Below are 20,138 nucleotides of genomic sequence, written 5' to 3' on the forward strand. Positions count from 1 at the left end.
ATCACATCAAATTGTTATTGATTCTTTATAATAGACGAGAGGATCATTTGCAGATAGATTTAGTCAAATGAAAGGAAATCACTTGTTTGCCATTTCAGGCATCCGTCCAACACAAATCAACTCAGTCTTCACATGCACAACACATATGCGACTAGACAGCCGGTGATGTTCTCACGGTGTGCAACTGTGTGTGTTTGTAGGTAATGTTCTTTGTGAAGACACGAACGGCGGCTGGGATCAGAGTTTGTATCTGCAGCAGCGTCTTCATCAACTCAAGGACGTGCTGAGAGACTTCAGTCCTCCTGTAAGACACACAGCTATGATTTCAGTCAACTATTGATTTGTGACCCTGGACCACAAAACCAGTCTTAAGTAGCACGGGTGTATTTGTAGCAAAAGCCAGCAGTTTTTAGTTGTGTCTTTTATGCCAGAAATCATTAGGATATAAGTAAAAATCTTGTTCCGTAAAGTTATTTTGTACATTTTCTACCATAAATAAATCAAAACTTAATTTTTCATTAGTAATATGCATTGCTTAGAGCTTCATTTGGACAGCTTTAAAGGCGATTTTCTCAATATTAAGATTTTTTGCACACTCAAATAGTCGTATCTCGCCAAATATTGTCCCATCCAGACAAACCATACATCAGTGGACATTTTATTTATTCAGATAATGTATAAATCTCAGTTTTTTATGTCGTATGTGTGTTTTTAAAGTTGCTGTCATTGATTAGAAGTACAGTAGATTGCATTTAGAAGGTGACCTATCTTCTTATTAAGTCATTAAATATATTATATTTATATCATTAGCGGAATTTTACATGCTTACCAATGCTTGACTCATCAAACTCTTAACTTAGCTTAACTTAGTTCAGTATAGATTTTACTTAATTCAATACTCAAATTTTACTTAAAAAAATAAAAATACAGTAATTTTACTCTTTTTTCAGTGTTTAAAGGATATATGAACATATTTAATTTAGGAGTTTCTCTGGGTGTGTGATATTGTGATTCTTGTGACTCAAACACTAGAGAATAGTGATACCAAGGCCATGGATTTGAGTGCCAGGAAATGCATGAAAAAAATTTAACCTTGAATAAGTCATTTTCTATAGAAGAATTTGTCAAATACTTAATAAGAAATAAAAAATTAACTTTTAGATTTTTTATGGCAAATATGTCTAACAATTAACCACATCAGTGGGATTTTTATTTTTTTAATAATAGGGCCTACTTTTATTCATCAAGGACGGATTAAATTGATCCACAGTCACAGTAAAGACATTTACAACGTTACAAAGGCTTTCCATTTCCAATAAAAGCTATTCTTTTGAACTTACTATTCATCTGCGAATACAGAAAAACAAAATGTATCAAAGTACTGGGCAGCACAACTGTTTTCAACAGTGATAATCATCAGAAATGTTTCTTGAGCCGCCAATCAGCATATTAGAATGATTTCTGAATGATCATGTGATGCTGAAAATCCATCTTTGATCACAGGAATAAATTACACTTGAACATTTATTGACATAGAAAACAGCTATTTTAAATTAAAATAATATTTTCACAATTTTACAACATGTTCGTTTAATTAAAAGCAGCTTTGCTGAGCAGAAGAGACGTTGAAAATTAAAAACTCTTACAGACTCTAAACTTTTGAAAGCTTTTGTAAGTTGACGTAAGATGTTCAAACTCTAATCTCAATGTTCTTATAGCATAACGCTTATAACTTTAATAAGAAAGCAGAAAGTGTCTACAGAACAAAGTTTCAAAAGGCGTCCGTGCATTAAATGTTTCAAACTCGTCACAGATCTTTTGTGAAGAAGTACATAAGACTCATTTCAGCCATTTCAACCATTGCAATCACAGCAAAGGAACACAGAGTGATTGACAAGTTGAAGATGCTCATTAGCAGTCTTTCCTTCACACATATGTTCCCAAACTATACCTGCACGTGTAAAACGTGCCGTCGCTAAAAGCACTGCCTCACACGAGCTTTGAAAGCCCACGGCAGGATAAGTTATTCACGTGCTTGTGATTTCACCTAAAAACTGAACGAGTGTCTCTTTTCCAGGCTATAATCTCATGTCCTCTGATTTAGTCGTCTAGATGGAATGATTGCATGTCTGCTGCGGCTGTTTTTGTTATTGTGTGGTCTGCATTAGTATTCAGCCGCACACATGTACCCATCAGCCCCCGGAGAGCAGATCCATGCATCTCCTGCGCTGATTACTAGCGATTATCACAGAAACACAAGCTCTGGGATGGGAACACATTAGCACACGTCTGCTAGTGAGATGCTGGATGTGCTGTTTTCTGGTGTTACACATTTACAGTGCACACTGCACAGCATGAATGAGTACACCCCCCCTGAATAAATATAAAAGATGTATTTTCTTAATGATCACTAATATAATTCATGATGCAAAAAATTTTAAATGCATTTAACATATGTGACCCTGGACCACAAAACCAGTCATAAGGTTAAATTTTACAAAACTGAGATGCATACATCATTTGAAAGCTCAATAAATAAGCTTTCTGTTGATGTATGGTTTGTTAGGATAGGACAATATTTGGCCGCGATACATTTATTTGAAAATTAGGACTCTGAGGGTGCAAAAAATCAAAATACTGAGAAAATCACCTTTAAAGTTGTCCAAATTAGGTTCTTAACAATGCATATTACTAATCAAAAATGACATTTTGATATATTTACAGTAGGAATTTTACAAAAAATCTTCATAGACATGATCTTTACTTAATTTCCTAATGATTTTTGGCATAAAAGAAAAATCAAAAATTTTGACCCATGCAATGTATTTTTGGCTATTGCTACAAATATACCCCAGCGACTTAAGACTGGTTTTGTGGTCCAGGGTCACATATAGCCTACTTAATAAAAACTAAATATATACCAATATTTTCTGTAAGATAAGTAAATTAGCCAATTTTGTTTTAAATGAAGGATTGCAGAAATGAGTACACCCTAGATTTAATATATTCTTGTATGTCCTCCAGGTGCCATTCTTAAGAAGAAATTTCTTCCTAACTGTAATTTTCTTCTTATTTTCTAAGAAAAAAATTTTGTATTCCCAAAAATTCTTCTTAAGAACATTCTTGTATTTTTTCTTAAGACAAAACTTAAGAAGGATTCAAATTCTTGAAAAGAATCTTAAAAACCATCATAATAACTTTTTTGGGAAAGCCACAGACTTGTCTTAAATCCCAAATAGTAAGAATTACTGAATGCATTTATTTGGTTATTTCAAATTAATTGTTATATTGTGAAATTTTATAAGCATCACAACAGCACTAGCTATATATTATAAACATTACGACTATTGATAGGGATGTGCACAAGTTCTCTGAAGTGACAGTGATTACTGATAATGTAAACATTGATCGGCACATCAATCATTGAAATAATTGACTTAGTCTCTAGAGACCAGAGTATGGGTTCCCTGAAGTCTATTTTTTGTAAATATAGGCATTGGAAGAGGTTAAAGTAGTTTATTGTACTTTGGTGCTGACAACAACAACAACAACACTGTAAAAAAAAAATGTAGGTTTAACCTAAAAAATGTTTCTGCTGCCTTAAATTGTAAAGTTGTCCTAACTAAGAATGAAGTTGGCAGGACTTTATTATACAATATTATAAATCTATTTATTATAAGTACAATAAACATAATTTGAGTTTAATAAACTTAAATTGTCAAGTTGTCTCAACTAAAAAAAGTTGACAGGACTTTATAAAACAAGCGCAATAAACATAATTTAAGTTAAATGAACTTAAATTGTCAAGTTGTCTCAACTAAAAAAAGTTGACAGGACTTTATAAAACAAGCGCAATAAACATAATTTGAGTTTAATAAACTTAAATTGTCAAGTTGTCTCAACTAAAAAAAGTTGACAGGACTTTATAAAACAAGTGCAATAAACATAATTTAAGTTTAAACTGTCAAGTTGTCTTAACTAAGAATGAAGTTGGCAGGACTTTATTATACAATATTATAAATATATTTATTATAAGTACAATAAACATAATTTGAGTTTAATAAACTTAAATTGTCAAGTTGTCTCAACTAAAAAAAAGTTGACAGGACTTTATAAAACAAGCGCAATAAACATAATTTAAGTTAAATGAACTTAAATTGTCAAGTTGTCTCAACTAAAAAAAGTTGACAGGACTTTATAAAACAAGCGCAATAAACATAATTTGAGTTTAATAAACTTAAATTGTCAAGTTGTCTCAACTAAAAAAAGTTGACAGGACTTTATAAAACAAGTGCAATAAACATAATTTAAGTTTAAACTGTCAAGTTGTCTTAACTAAGAATGAAGTTGGCAGGACTTTATTATACAATATTATAAATATATTTATTATAAGTACAATAAACATAATTTGAGTTTAATAAACTTAAATTGTCAAGTTGTCTCAACTAAAAAAAAGTTGACAGGACTTTATAAAACAAGCGCAATAAACATAATTTAAGTTAAATGAACTTAAATTGTCAAGTTGTCTCAACTAAAAAAAGTTGACAGGACTTTATAAAACAAGCGCAATAAACATGATTTAAGTTAAATGAACTTAAATTGTCAAGTTGTCTCAACTAAAAAAAGTTGACAGGACTTTATAAAACAAGCGCAATAAACATAATTTGAGTTTAATAAACTTAAATTGTCAAGTTGTCTCAACTAAAAAAAGTTGACAGGACTTTATAAAACAAGCGCAATAAACATAATTTAAGTTAAATGAACTTAAATTGTCAAGTTGTCTCAACTAAAAAAAGTTGACAGGACTTTATAAAACAAGCGCAATAAACATAATTTAAGTTAAATGAACTTAAATTGTCAAGTTGTCTCAACTAAAAAAAGTTGACAGGACTTTATAAAACAAGCGCAATAAACATAATTTGAGTTTAATGAACTTAAATTGTCAAGTTGTCTCAACTAAAAAAAGTTGACAGGACTTTATAAAACAAGCGCAATAAACATAATTTGAGTTTAATGAACTTAAATTGTCAAGTTGTCTCAACTAAAAAAAGTTGACAGGACTTTATAAAACAAGCGCAATAAACATAATTTGAGTTAAATGAACTTAAATTGTCAAGTTGTCTCAACTAAAAAAAGTTGACAGGACTTTATAAAACAAGCGCAATAAACATAATTTGAGTTTAATAAACTTAAATTGTCAAGTTGTCTCAACTAAAAAAAGTTGACAGGACTTTATAAAACAAGCGCAATAAACATAATTTAAGTTAAATGAACTTAAATTGTCAAGTTGTCTCAACTAAAAAAAGTTGACAGGACTTTATAAAACAAGCGCAATAAACATAATTTAAGTTAAATGAACTTAAATTGTCAAGTTGTCTCAACTAAAAAAAGTTGACAGGACTTTATAAAACAAGCGCAATAAACATAATTTAAGTTAAATGAACTTAAATTGTCAAGTTGTCTCAACTAAAAAAAGTTGACAGGACTTTATAAAACAAGCGCAATAAACATAATTTGAGTTTAATGAACTTAAATTGTCAAGTTGTCTCAACTAAAAAAAGTTGACAGGACTTTATAAAACAAGCGCAATAAACATAATTTAAGTTAAATGAACTTAAATTGTCAAGTTGTCTCAACTAAAAAAAGTTGACAGGACTTTATAAAACAAGTGCAATAAACATAATTTAAGTTTAAACTGTCAAGTTGTCTTAACTAAGAATGAAGTTGACAGGACTTTGACAAGTACAATGAACAATTTAAATTGAGTAAGTTTAGTGCTGCAGAAAGACATTCATGGTCTGTCATCCAAAATTAAAAAAAGAAATGTATTGACATGATTGACACTATCGTTTTTATTATGCCAGTAATCTGTTATAGATGGAATTTTTATAAAGTCCTGGGCCTTTAAAAAAGCTTGTAATTGTCAAGTACTGTAGCCTCTGGGGGGTTGAATAATTGTGATTGCAACTGTAGACCCTTTATCTCTTTTTCAATAGTTTGACAGCTAAACCATGCTGCATTTTAAGATGCATTGTCATTTGTTAGAGAAGAGAATCCCTCCATTTGCTTTTCAGTTAGTGTTAGTGTGTTTGTGATCACTCTGTTTGTTCTCGAAGGACTCGTTGCAGCTTATCTGCAGGTTTGGTTTCTAAACAGCTTGGCTTATTAAAACAAAACCTCTCAGCTGATCATCACAAACACTCACGTTCAGCTTGAGTGTTTATTAATCAGCGGATTTATTGAGACTCTTATCTCACAGTAGTGTGTCTCAGATGCATCTCCTTGGAGAAATTAAGACCCAAACGAGTCACTAAAATGCTGGGTTAAAAACAACCCAACATGGGTTATTTGGCAACCTAGTGCTGGAAAAAAAAAAGTATTTACCCAAAATGCTGGGTTGTTTTAAGTCAATTATTGTGTCAAATGTATTATATTGCTGACCAAAAATTGGCTGAAAATTAAAAATCAGCAGCTTTTACCAAGTTGACAGCAGCTTAGATACAGAAAAACTCCCCAGCACCCAATTTAAATAAATAAATTACCCAATAAAATGAACCCAGCATTTGGGTAAAAAAATAAATAAAAATAACCCAGCATTTTTCAGAGTGCAGAAAAACTACCAAGCACCTGGTAAAAATATTAAAATAACTCAACCCAACAAAATAAACCCAGCTTTTGGGTTAAAAAACTAACCCAGCATTTTTCAGAGTGTAGTGGTCATACAGCAAGAGAACATGGAGCCGCTAAGAAATATATAGAGTTGGGAAAGAAATGCATGAAATGAGTTGTTATTCTGTGGATAAAGATCTCATCTAGAGTCTCTATTAGTATATGAGAAGCAGAGGTGTTTCAGAGATCTCATCTGTTCTGTTTCTGCTCTCAGGAGGCTGAAGGTCTGGAGGTGATTGGTTCTGGTCTTCCCATCACTTCACATTCTCCTCTGCTGGATGAAAGGGAAGACGAGGATGAAGAGCAGAAGGAGAACCAGTATGACTCCATATCTTGTGACTTTGATCCTGATAAACTGGTTTGTGTTTGACTTTTCTTCATTCTCTCACAGAGCCCCTCTGGCGGCGTATGAGGACGTGCTGACGGACGTAGAGCTGCGTCCTGCTCTCAGGATTTGTGGGGATCTGGCGCTTTGGACCGGCAGCACTTCCTCCCACCAGGTATGAACAGATAAAACAGGTCTGAGGTAGGAGGCAGGATGGAGATCTTATATCACCACATGAGTCACTATACATCACCACAACTCTATATGTCACGATATAGAGCAAGTGAATAAGAGACTCCCATCTAATGATTTATTGATTTGTAATGTTGGATTGTTGATAATTTAATTAAATCTTAAAAGCTGCAAAAATCTAAATTAAGAGCTTCAAAAATGTAAAGAGCTCCAAAATGCAAAATAGATTCAAAATTCCGTTTTATATACTGTATATATATTTACTGTATAAATGTCAGGGAGGCAGTGTCTCCTTAAAATATTGGATGAGAAAAAAATTTGTAGTCCAAAAATAAAACAAAGTTTTAGTGAGAGTCTGTGCCTCTATCACCTCCCCTGCTCCCATTGACTTTAAACAGAACCCCCTAAGCGTCCTGTGAGTTTTTTGGGGGTAATTGAAAATGAATGGAGGAACGTCAGGTGAGATGAGGCAATGCCTCCTTCGCGATATGATTGGATATACAGTAACTGGTTACATTCATCTGTGATTGTTCATACGACAAACTTGTGTTCGTGGTCTGAATATAATGGCGTTAATAGGGAGGACTAATTTTAAAAACTAAGTAAACAACTCACACTTAATTATAACCATTTTGTTACATCAAAATAAGACTTAAAGTGGCATGAAAACATGATCTGTGTGAGTAATCAGCTTGGTGAAATTAAATGCCACTCAAACGTCTGGTTGGTGGAGTATTGCACTAAGTATTGTATTGTCTAATGGCTTAAAACTCTCCTTAACCGTGGTAAAACACTGCAATCTCAAGTGGCTCTTGGCTGTAGTACTGACTGAAAAGATTAACACTCTTACAGTTTGTTACACAGGTGTGTGTGTGTGTGTGTGTGTGTGTGTGTGTGTGTGTGTGTGTGTGTGTGTGTGTGTGTGTCAGGGGCAGGAGGGCATCTCTGTCAGGCTGATGTTTGAGACAATCACAGGACAGAGTGTGAACGCTGATCTGGAGTTAAAGAATGAGGGAAGTACTGCGATTTACTACAGCTGGGAGAAACTGATGCAAACTCACACACTCACTCAACACTTCTACTTCAATAGCTCTACAGGTACACACACACACACACACACACACACACACACACACACACACACACACATGTTGGGTTTACATGTTTTATGGGGACATTCCATAGGCGTAATGGTTTTTATACTGTACAAACCGTACTTTCTATCGCCCTACACCTACCCTACACCTAAACCTAGCCCTCACAGGAGATTGTGCACACTTCTACTTCCTCAAAAAAACTCATTGTGCATGATTTATAAGCCTGTTTCCTCATGGGGACCTGAGAAATGTCCCCACAAGGTCAAAATCTACTGGTATTCCTATCCTTGTGGGGACATTTGGTCCCCACAACGTGATGAATACCAGGTATACACACACACACACACACACACACACACACACGTTGGGTTTACATGTTTTATGGGAAAAATTCATAGGCGTAATGGTTTTCATACTGTACAAACCGTATTTTCTATGGCCCTACACCTACCCTACACCTAAACCTAGTCCTATTTCTAAGACATTATAATGAATGCATAATGCATTATAAAAACATTATAATATGTAATATCATCTCATAATATTACATCATAACAGCAATTACAATACTTGATTATTTGAGGTATACTTCATTTATAAAGGACTATATCATATTACATTTATTTTTTACATTATATTACAGTTTATTTTAACGGTCCACTTAGTCTATTTACTATAAGCTTAAACTTTCCAACTACATGTCAACTAACACTCCTTAGAGTATTAGTAGACTAAGGTTGGGCTAGCTAGAAGGTTCATGTACTTGCAAAGTTACTTATAATATATAATATAATAGTTTGTCTTTGGGGGAAACATCAAAATTTAGTGTTAGCATATATTTAGCATACTAGTAATAATAATTACTGCTAGTTGACATGGAGTAGCAGAGTTACTTATCATAAGCTGTCTAAAGGATATATAATCAAAATAATCACACTGATAATACAAATGTGATCAAATCTGATTTGATTCCTGATCTTAGGGTTCTTTGGGAAATAGTATAACAATTACTTATAAGTGGTCTTTATATGCTTTAAGTAAAGTGTAATGCCTTACATGGCAAGATAAGAAACTTATAATACGTTATAACTATGAGGAGGTAATCATACTCTTAAAAGCTTTAACCACAAATAAGTAAAAATTATAATACATTAAAATTGTTCTTATGAATACTCATGATATAACATATTATAAGGTGTTTTTATAATGCATTATGCATTCATTATAAGGCCTTAAGAAAACCCTTATAATGTATTATAAATACGGGCTTCATAGAAAGTGTTACTAACAAAATTGCATATGAACCTCAGTTTTTTTTTTTATATCAACTTTGGAATTTTTGGGAATTTTTTTGGAAATTTGGAACACAACTTATGTAGACATATGGCTTTAATCTATAGCAATTTTTAACAATTTGTTTTTATAAATATACAGTATATTTATAGCAATTTAAAAAAATTAATAGTACAATAAGTCCAACCTCAGGTCTGCATTCAAAAAAATGAATTACAACAATTTAAGTTTGGATAATGCATTTTCTCGTGACAGTTAAGAGATTAAATGTTTTTTTTTTTTTTCTTTATTTGCTAATGTGACCTTTTTACAGCACAGACTGAACAAAAAGCATTGCTTGGTTATTGCTCAGCAAAGTATTGCTAGTTGTGTAAATATTGAATATTTTTTGGTCGATTGCGATCCATTACATACCTTTCTATCAAAGTCATCTGACATTATCAAGATGATTTGTTCTGACACAGCTTGACTCTGAGCTCTTGTCATATTTTATTACCATTTTCTAAACTATAGTGAATAAACTGTGAGAAATGTTTGGTCTGACTGTATGCCATATTATACACTCTCGACTTGCTACACACTGATGTGTGTCTGATTGTTTCTGTCAGCTGTGATTTTGCCCGGCAGCACTAAACGCATCAGCTTCATCTTCAAGAGCGCGTGTGCGGGCATCATGACTGAGGTTTGGCGTCTGAACACACACCCGGTGCTGATGGGCGGAGCTTCACTGCGGGTCACTCTGAGGGGCGTGGCTTTAGAGCAGGACACCAGCGCACAGCTGAGAGCCGCACTGGAGGTGTGTGTGCCATTTAATTAAATAAAAACATTCATTTATTAAACATGATATTCTCTCTCTGTGTGTAGAAGGAGCTGGAGCAGAAAGCGTCCGTGTCTCTGTGTGGACGGATCGTCAGAGATCTGCTGAGAGGAGTTCACACTCCAGAGCGGCCCAGTTCTCCTGCTGATCTCTACATCACAGACGAGGAGCTGTTCCACACGATCAACCCTCACGTACGTGACCACAGCATTATATACAGCATTACACACTGATCTCACTGCTGGACGGACCTCGTTACATGACCACATTATGAAACTGATATTTATAGCTCATGTTAGATTGGATAAGCTGTGTTAAAAGCTTCTGCATTATATAAAAAATAGTAATAATAATACAAAATAAATGAATAAAAAAATAGTAATAAAAGTTACTTGTACATATTGAAATATATAAAACAATAAGGGAGCATAATTCATTTTATGGTGTTTTAAATGAGTAAATATTCTTCATGACAAATGGGTAAAACCTAGGATAGTGGCAAATTAAAAAAAAAAAACTAATTAATATTTGGGGTGAATGTCTTTTAATATGTCATTAATTGATTTTTGTTGTAAATATGCCTGAAAAGATTGTTACACTGAATGACATTTTAGTGGTGTCTTCTTTAAATTAGGGAAACGTGTGATATTTATATTTTGCTCTGAAAAACAAAAACAAAAATGCAATTAAATTAAACAGAAAACTTTTTTTTTTTTTTTTGGAAAAGCAACAACAATTTAAAGCCGCATTACACTTATTGTTTTTAACGCTTAAACCCTTTTTTTTCTTTGACCCATTTAAGGTTTTATTTAAATTAGAATTTTATGTAATCTCTCTCTTTCGCTCTAAAATGTATTTTTATTTTGTTAAATTATTGCATTGATAATAAAATTCAAAAGACATTATAAATGTCTTTACTGTCACTTTTGATCAATTTAATTAAAAGTTGATTGTTATTATTCAATTTAATAATAATCACCTTCGAACAATTCATACATAAAACATTTATTTTATGTATTTGAATTTTTTGGCAATCTTTCTTTCTCTCTCTCTCTCTGATGTCAATTTTTTTGATTAAATTAATTTATTATTAATAAATAAATTAATTAATTCAATGAATGATGTAACTGTTGTTTTATGTTAGTTTCTAATGTTTTAAAATTGTTAAAACAGTATTATTTCTAAATATTTTATTCATGAACATTAGAATTTATGTTTTGTATGTGTGTATTTGTTATTTATTAAGCATAAATATTTATGTTAAAATACATACCATTTAAATTACTAAAATAATTAATATGGCATGTGGTCCCTTTCAATGCATCACACCAAAGCTATACAGCCATATATACGGGAATATACAGGCTTATACTAGAAATGAATCAGTGTTTTCACATATTTTCATGTACAAATATCAGTGTCATTATCATCCAGTTCTGTACAAAAAGAAACAGAAGTGCTTTTACCGCAGATGTGAGTCAGACACCATCGATTTACCCAAAAATCCTTGAGATCCTCATCAGCCCTGAATAACAGCTTGATGAAAAGACTCTATAAGCACATATAATTACAAAAAACAGCGCTGTGGTGCATTTCAGCTCAGATGATTACATTTAATCAACATAATATGTTGATTTCCTTGCATTTCCTGCCGTTCGTTGAGTAATATTTGCACCATAAACCTTACATCATGACAATAACAACCATCTTTTAATATGAAAGGATGTAATACAGTCATTTGGCCATGTCATGTATTATATTTGGCCAGTCCTGTGTGTTTTCCAAGGTTTCATAATTTTCAGTTTTTAAGCAGGAAGGACGAGAGCTTCAAGCACGTCCGTATATTTAACATTTGGACTTGTTCCTCTAGTTTTTTGCTCGTTGTTCGGTCTTCACTCGCAGCAGCTTGTTAAACACTGTTCCTGTCCACACAAACGGCGATAATCAGCTCCATTAAGAGGATAATTGCTTGAGTCGTGTAATTTAGGCCAGAACATGACTGAAGCTCTGGGTACAGCTCAGCATGTGTCGGTTCCTTGTGTTCCCGCCGGAGAACAGCGTTATTGAACCCGGAACTGACAGACCATCCTCACAAAATGAATGCGGCAGAAACACGTTGTTCTGGGGGTTTATGGTTGGGTCTGGTTGTGTTATTTTCTGGCTGATGTATTTTGGGCAGGTGCAGTACCGGCGTGAGCCTGTGGAGGCGCTGCGGGGCTTATGGGAGCAGGTCAATGGGTCAGGACAGGTGCCGCCGTGGGATCTGTCATTACACACACTCAGACAGGTACCGCGGACATGCATGATTCATATGAACTGAATGTATTTGCTGTGAGGATGATTATCGGGATGCACAGGTCTCCCCAAATCAAAAGGAAAAATAAGAAAATATTTTTTTTAATTAAATTTAGATGATTTTTAGGACCAGTTTTGGCATTTGTGACATTATTTTAATGACATTTCAGCACATTTTACCACAAATTCTCATTACTTTGATGGAGACAAATTGTATCCCCATTGGTATAATGTGAAAAAGTGATATATTATTTCAGTTGATAATATTAATAATAATAATAATATTAATAACAATGATTATAATAATAGGTATTATTATTGTTGTTTAATAAACATTGACTGAAATAAAATTAGATACAATGTAAAAAAACTGCACACTTTTAATTTGAGAACTTCAAATACTAAAATATCTCAAATGTAATCAAGTAAATAAATAAAAATGTAATAATTAAAAAAAGGCACAGAAACTGTACAGACATTAAAAGCAAAACAAAAAATTATATTATATTATATTATATTAATTATATTATATTATATTATAAACATTTAAATCATTTTTTTTTTTAATTAGGATCATTTTTGGCATTTGTGACATTTTCATGACATTTAAGTACATTTTCCTACAAATTCTCATTACTTTGTCATTACTTTTATGAAAAAAGTCATATATTATATACAATTATATAAATATTATATAAATATATTCAATTAAATCTATTATAATATATACAGTTAACTGAAACTATAATAATAATAATAATAATAATATGTATAATATATAATAATATTATTATGTAATGAATATTGACTAAAATAAAATTACATACAATATAAAAAAGAGTACACTTTTCATTTAAGTGCTTCAAATACTAAAATATCTAAAATGTAATCTAGTAAATAAAATAAAAATGTAATAATTAAAAAAATACATAGAAACTGTAGATATTATAAAAATTAATAAAAATGACAAACTGCACAACAAAATTACTGAAACTTTAAAAGTAAAGTAAAAGACAAAAATCTATAGAAATAACTTGTGTTTATATATATATAGTGATAATAAAATAAGTGTATAGAATAAGTGTGTAATTTCTGTCATCATTTACACACTGTCATGTATCTTTAAACCCATATGTCTTTCTTTCTTCTGAGGAACACAGTCTTCTTTATGCAGCACTTCTCAATAAAAATGACTGTACAAAGTGACCTTGAAAGCTTGAAAATGACAAAGAAGCAGCATAACCAGAGTGCATATGACTGTGTGTACCGTATTCAAGTTTTATTAAGCTGCCTGGTTCGTTTTGTGATGGCCAGAATGAAATAAAGCCACTGAAGATCTCCATTTACTGTCAGCTGAAGAGCTGCATGAACATTCTGCTAAACGTTTCCTTTTGAGTCTCACTTAAGAAAGAAAGACATTTGCACAGGTTTGGTGTGTTGTGAGGGTAAGTATATGATGTTCAGGTGAAGTCAGTGTGTGTGTTTGTCCACTAGGCGCTGCTGTCCGTGTCTGGGACAGACGATGAGAGCAGAGAGACAAGTCTGAGTCAGTTTAACTCACTGATCCTGGAACTGCAGCAACCGCAGATACACAACACACCTGTGACAGCATGTGACATCAGGTGAGACACACACACTAGAGTGCGGATCGGGCCGCATTTTTTTGTCCGAGCCCGGCCCGAGTCCGACAGAGCAGTAACCGAACCCGACCCGAGCCCGACAAGCATTCAGATATTTATGTCCGAGCCCGATCCCAGCCCGACACAGTTAAAATCTCTTTTTTCACTCATACTAATGACACATGCACTTTTTTTGTGTGGAAAGCCCGCTTTTATTAAGCAACTGTAAAAAAAGCGTTCGGAAATGTCAACAGATGAGAGCGTCAGTGCACACTGGGCAAAAAGTGCCGTTATAACACGGGCGCACTATCGCGCTGAGGTGACCGAGCCCGACCCGAACCCGAGCATCCTTTCTAAATATCTGTCCGAACCCGGCCCGACCCGTCGGGTTCCGTCGGGTACCGTCGGGCTCGGCTCGGATATCCATCCTCTAACACACACACACACACCTGGTGATAATGCTGCTGATGATGATGATGATCGTGTGTGTGTGTGTGTGTGTGTGTGTGTGCAGTGTGCAGTTATGGAGAGAGCTGCTGGACGGTTTGGTCTGTGAATCTGTGAGACTGAGACACACACTGGGCCTTCAGGAGAACAACACCTGGACTGACACCTGTGAGGACAAAATACACAAACACTCATGCATGAAGGCTGAGGTCTGACATTAACTGTGCTGATCCACAGCTGAGGAGGAGCAGAGAGAAGAAGCGCTGCTGATGAAGGACGAGAGGAGACGAGCGAGTGTCCAAGAGCTGGTGGAGACCAGAGGAGCGAGAGGAACAGCACTGACAGCACTAGAGGTGAGAGAGAGAGAGTGATGATGATGATGCTTACCAGCAGAGGACAGCAAATCTCAACACACACACCGCTGTCCTCACATCACTGAACAGATGCAGCACTTCACCTGCTGGAGCAGAAAACAGCTGACAAAATCACACAAAACTTGATTCTCGTCTACAGACCGGAAGAAATAAATGAAGAAAACACCTAGCAACCACCCAGAACACCCTAGCAACCAATCAGGTCACCCTAGCAACCACTCAGAACATCCTAGCATTCAGTCACTTCACACTTAGAACAAATGAGCAACCACCTGGAACTCCCTAGCAAATGCATGGTTGCCTTCCAGAACACCCTAGAAACTGCATTAGCAACCTCCCTAGCAACCAGTCAGGTCACCCTAGCAACCACCTTAGTACTTAGTAGAACACCTTAGTAACTGCTTTGCAACCACCCAGAACACCCTAGCAACTAAACAGTAATCACTGAGAACACCCTATCAACTGCATAGCAACCACCCAAAACACACTAGTTACCACATAAACCACCCAAACCGCCTTAGCAAATGCATATCAGCCACCCAGAACAAACTAGAAACTGCATAGCAACTACTTAGAACACCCTAGCAATCAGTCAGATCACCCTAGCAACCATTCAGAACATCTTAGCAACCACCCAGAACACTCTAATAACTGGATAGCAACCCTCAGAACACCCTAGGTCACCCTAGCAGGCACCAAGAAAATCTTAGCAACCAGAAGCCAGAACACCCTAGCAACTACATTGCAACCACCTACAACATCATATAAACTACTTGGAACACCCTATCAACCAGTCAGGTCTCCCTAGAAAGCACTAAGAATACCTTAGCAACCACACAAAACACCCTAGTTACTGCATGTCAACCACTCAGAACACCCTAGGAAACAGTCAGATCACTCTAGCAACCATCAAGAACATCTCAACAACCACCCAAAACACCCTAGTTACTTCATATCAACCAGTCAGAACACCCTAGATAACAGTAAGATCACCATAGCAACCATCAAGAACATCTTAGCAACCACAGAGAACACCCTAGTTACTTAATAGCAACCACTCAGAACAACCTAGCAACCAGTCATGTCACCCTAGCAACCAACAATGAAATCTTAGCAACCACAGAGAACACCCTAGTTACTTCATAGCAACCACTTGGAGCACCCTAGCAACCAGTCAGGTCACCCTAACAACCATCAAGAACATCTTAGCAACCACCCAGAACACCCTAGTTACTGCATATCAACCGGTCAAAATACCTTAGATAACAGTAAGATCACCATAGCAACCATCAAGAACATCTTAGCAACCACAGAGAACACCCTAGTTACTGAATAGCAACCACTTGGAACACCCTAGCAACCAGTCAGGTCACCCTAACAACCATCAAGAACATCTTAGCAACCACCCAGAACACCCTAGTTACTGCATATCAACCAGTCAAAACACCTTAGATAACAGTAAGATCACCATAGCAACCATCAAGAACATCTTAGCAACCACCCGAAACACCTTAGCAACCAGTCAGTTCACCCTAGAAAGCACCAAGAACATCTTAGTGACCAGAACCCAGAACTCCCTAGAAACTGCCTAGCAACCACCTAGAACACCCTAGTTACCCATAAACAAATCCAGAACACCTTAGTAACTGCTTAGCGACAACCCAGAACACCCTAGCAACTAAACAGTAATTACTGAGAACACCTGGACAACAACATAACAGCCTCCAAGAACACCCTAGCAATCAGATAGAACATCTTAGCGACCATTCAGAATTCCCTAGCAACTGTATAGCAACAGCACAGAATACCCTAGCAACCAAGAACATCTTAGCAAAACCCAATCATTTGCATAGCAACCATTCAGAACTCCCTAGCAACTGCATGGCAACAATACAGAATTCCCTTGTAACCAATCAATACACCCTAGCAACCAAGAACATCTTAGCAAAACCCTATCAATTGCATAACAAACACCTAGAACACCCTAGAAACTGCATAGCAACCACCCAGAACACCCTAGTTACCCATAAACCATCCAGACCACCTTAGTAACTGCTTAGCGACCACCCAGAACACCCTAGCAACGGAACAGTGATCACTCAGAACACCTGGACAACAACGTAACAGCCTCCACAAACACCCTAGCAATCAGACAGAACATCTTAGCGACCATCCAGAATTCCCTAGCAACTGTATAGCAACAGCACAGAATACCCTAGCAACCAAGAACATCTTAGCAAACCCCTATCATTTGTATAGCAACCATTCAGAACTCCCTAGCAACTGCATTGCAACAATACAAAATTCCCTTGCAACCAATCAATACACCCTATAGCAACCAAGAACATTTAGCAAAACCCTATCAATTGCATAACAAACAACTAGAACACCCTAGAAACTGCATACCACCCAAAAGACCCTGGTAACCATCAAGAACACCCTAGCAACAGCATAACAACCACCCAGTACTCCCTAGCAACTTCTTAGCAACTTACCAATACATTTTAGTCAATCTTAGCAATCAGTCAGAACAGATCATGCTAGCACCACCCAGAACATCTTAGAAACTATTTAGTGGTCCTTAGCTACTGCATAGCAACATGGAACATCTTAGCAAAACCTTATTAGATGCATAACAACCATCAAGAACATCTTAGCAACAGTGTAACAACCACCCAAAACTGTTTAGCAACCCTCCACAGCAGTCTTATAATCAGTGGTTGGGTTTGAGTGTTGTGGAGAAGCTGAAGCCTGTGGTCTGGCGTTGTTGTGGGTTTGTAAGGCGTCTGATGGCTGACTCTGCTGTCCTTGTAGGCCGCTCACTCAATAGAGCGCGTCTCTCGCTGACTCATGCTCTGTGGGCGTCATGCTAAGTGCACTCAGCGCAGGACAGCTGCACGCTTTCACACCCGCTACCACTCTCAACCTGTCTCTCTCTCTCTGATCTGTCTCTCTCTCACACACACAGACTCAGAGCGGCAGTATAAACACTCAGACTGACACGCTGCGCTCTGACACTTACAAATATGTGCTTTTAATACCCTCTGTGTGTGTGTGTGTGTGTGTGTGTGTGTGTGTGTGTGTGTGTGTAGGAACATGGGAGCATGAGGAAACATGTGCCAGAGGAGAGGAAGACAGACACAGAAGAGAGAGACTCCAGCTTTACTACTGAACGCACACTACAGGACACATACAGAGCTCTGCTGCACACACAGGTACATTAGATTTATTAGATCAAAGACTTTGGTGAAAATATACAATTTAAAACAGGTGTTTTCTAAATTAATACATGTTAAGATGCATTATTACTCCAGTCTTGAGTGTCACATGATCCTTCAGAAATCAAAAACAGCATGTATTAAAAAAAAATTTGTATATAATTTTTTCTTCTTTTCTTCTATGGTTGTGTGATTGTCATGACACCCTTATGACAGAGCCGAACACTCCCGCACTCCTTCATGATTTATCATCACACATTCACACCTCGTGATTCATGCTGTCATATTAGTCACGATGTGCTGATGTGTGTTTCAGGTGTATGTGCTGATGGAGACGATGGTGGATTCTCTGTGTGATTTACTCGATGACGCTCAACACACTCAGACAACATCGTAATACTTTCGTCTGTCTTCATTTCTCTAATTACATATTGTCAAAAGTGTAAGATCCTAATCGCATGTGTCAGTAAATGTAATTTTGCCCTCCAGAAGAACCTTGGATGTGTTTCTGAATGTGTTTGAGTGTGCAGTGAGTTTTAACAAAGTCCCTTTAAAAGGAACACTCCACTTTTTTTGGAAATAGGCTCATTCTCCAACTACCCCCGAGTTAATAAGTTGAGTTTTACCATTTTGAAATCCATTCAGCCGTTCTCCTGTTCTGGCGATATTACTTTTAGCATAGCTTAGTGCACAGTCTTCCTACAAAGTCTTTGGTTTTAAAGAGCAGGTCGTATGTTACTTTAAAGTGTCCTAATATTGAGTTGGAGTCCCCTACAACATAGGTCAGAAAACATTGTAATTCTCTCAGAATATACATTTTATATTAGCAAATTTTGAAACAATTTGTTCAAAGCAGTTAAAGTTGGTAAACCCCTTCCTTCCATAAGCCTACTATACTCTGATTGCTCAGCTGGCCAAGTCTGTTGTGATTGTTCTTTCAGTATACAATGCAAGCAAATATATAAAAACTAAGCTATATGCAGATAACGATTTATTAAAATAAAGAGATTTTTGTAATACTTTATTATCGGAGAAACAAGTGCGCAGCCATCTTTAGAATTCCGTTTTTGCGGTAGAGCTGTAGCATTGCTGTCGAAGAGTAATTAGCTGGTAAAACAGATTTACTTATGTAATTCTTCGAAGTGGATGTCACAACAAATGTCAGTAGACTAGGAAGACTTTAAAACGAGTGGTTCATTAATAGTAAAAATATCCAACAAATAGAAGACAGAAGACAAGGTGAAAGGGAGCAGGGCTACATAAAGTATTTAGCAGACTAAACATTTATAAATAATAATAACAATTTTGAAACCCCAGCCACTGTATATTGGGTTACTATATGTTGGATAAATTTTGATACAAAAAAGTAAATTTTAAGGTTGTCAGGTTATGTTAGCGACAACTCAGTAGTTGGTTTAAATACCCACCAGCAACGGTTTTAAATTGTAACCGTCAACAGACCGAAGCTGCAACCTCATTAAGAAAGGTAAGTTAAATCTGTGTTCAAAATCAAAATGAGGTATTGTAGTTAATCTTAAAGTGGATAATTAAAACGGATTTTTATTGCTAATTTTTAATTCCATTTTGGAAGTTTCACCGTTTTCCACGTTACCCCCTCCACTGGGGTTGTACTCACATCCGCACCAAGCGGGTCTCGAACCCGGGTCTTCGACATGGGAGGCGGACGCACTAACAAGGAGGCTAAGTGCTGCAACCGTTAACAGCAGTTCCTAGTGCGTCTCTTGAGATGAGGAGAGTGATGTTTACCTGCTAGCTGGCCTCCATTACATCC

The 20,138-nt window shown here is 35.7% G+C and overlaps 1 protein-coding gene across 1 annotated transcript in view; it reads left to right on the forward strand.

Annotated features, from left to right (window-relative positions):
* The window catches only part of mycbpap (mycbp associated protein), a 19,613-nt gene extending 786 nt beyond the window's left edge, over window positions 1–18,827 (forward strand). The window contains 12 exon segments of the mRNA XM_073842499.1: window positions 201–304; window positions 6,884–6,987; window positions 7,061–7,169; window positions 8,116–8,284; window positions 10,185–10,379; window positions 10,382–10,587; window positions 12,573–12,680; window positions 14,183–14,310; window positions 14,822–14,922; window positions 14,992–15,107; window positions 18,221–18,343; window positions 18,663–18,827. Of these exon segments, the coding sequence (XP_073698600.1) occupies window positions 201–304; window positions 6,884–6,987; window positions 7,061–7,169; window positions 8,116–8,284; window positions 10,185–10,379; window positions 10,382–10,587; window positions 12,573–12,680; window positions 14,183–14,310; window positions 14,822–14,922; window positions 14,992–15,107; window positions 18,221–18,343; window positions 18,663–18,743 (1,544 nt within the window). The 3' untranslated portion in view covers window positions 18,744–18,827.
* Window positions 18,828–20,138: the final 1,311 nt, after the last annotated feature.

Source organism: Garra rufa, chromosome 6, assembly GCF_049309525.1.
Source record: "Garra rufa chromosome 6, GarRuf1.0, whole genome shotgun sequence".
NCBI lineage: Eukaryota > Metazoa > Chordata > Actinopteri > Cypriniformes > Cyprinidae > Garra > Garra rufa.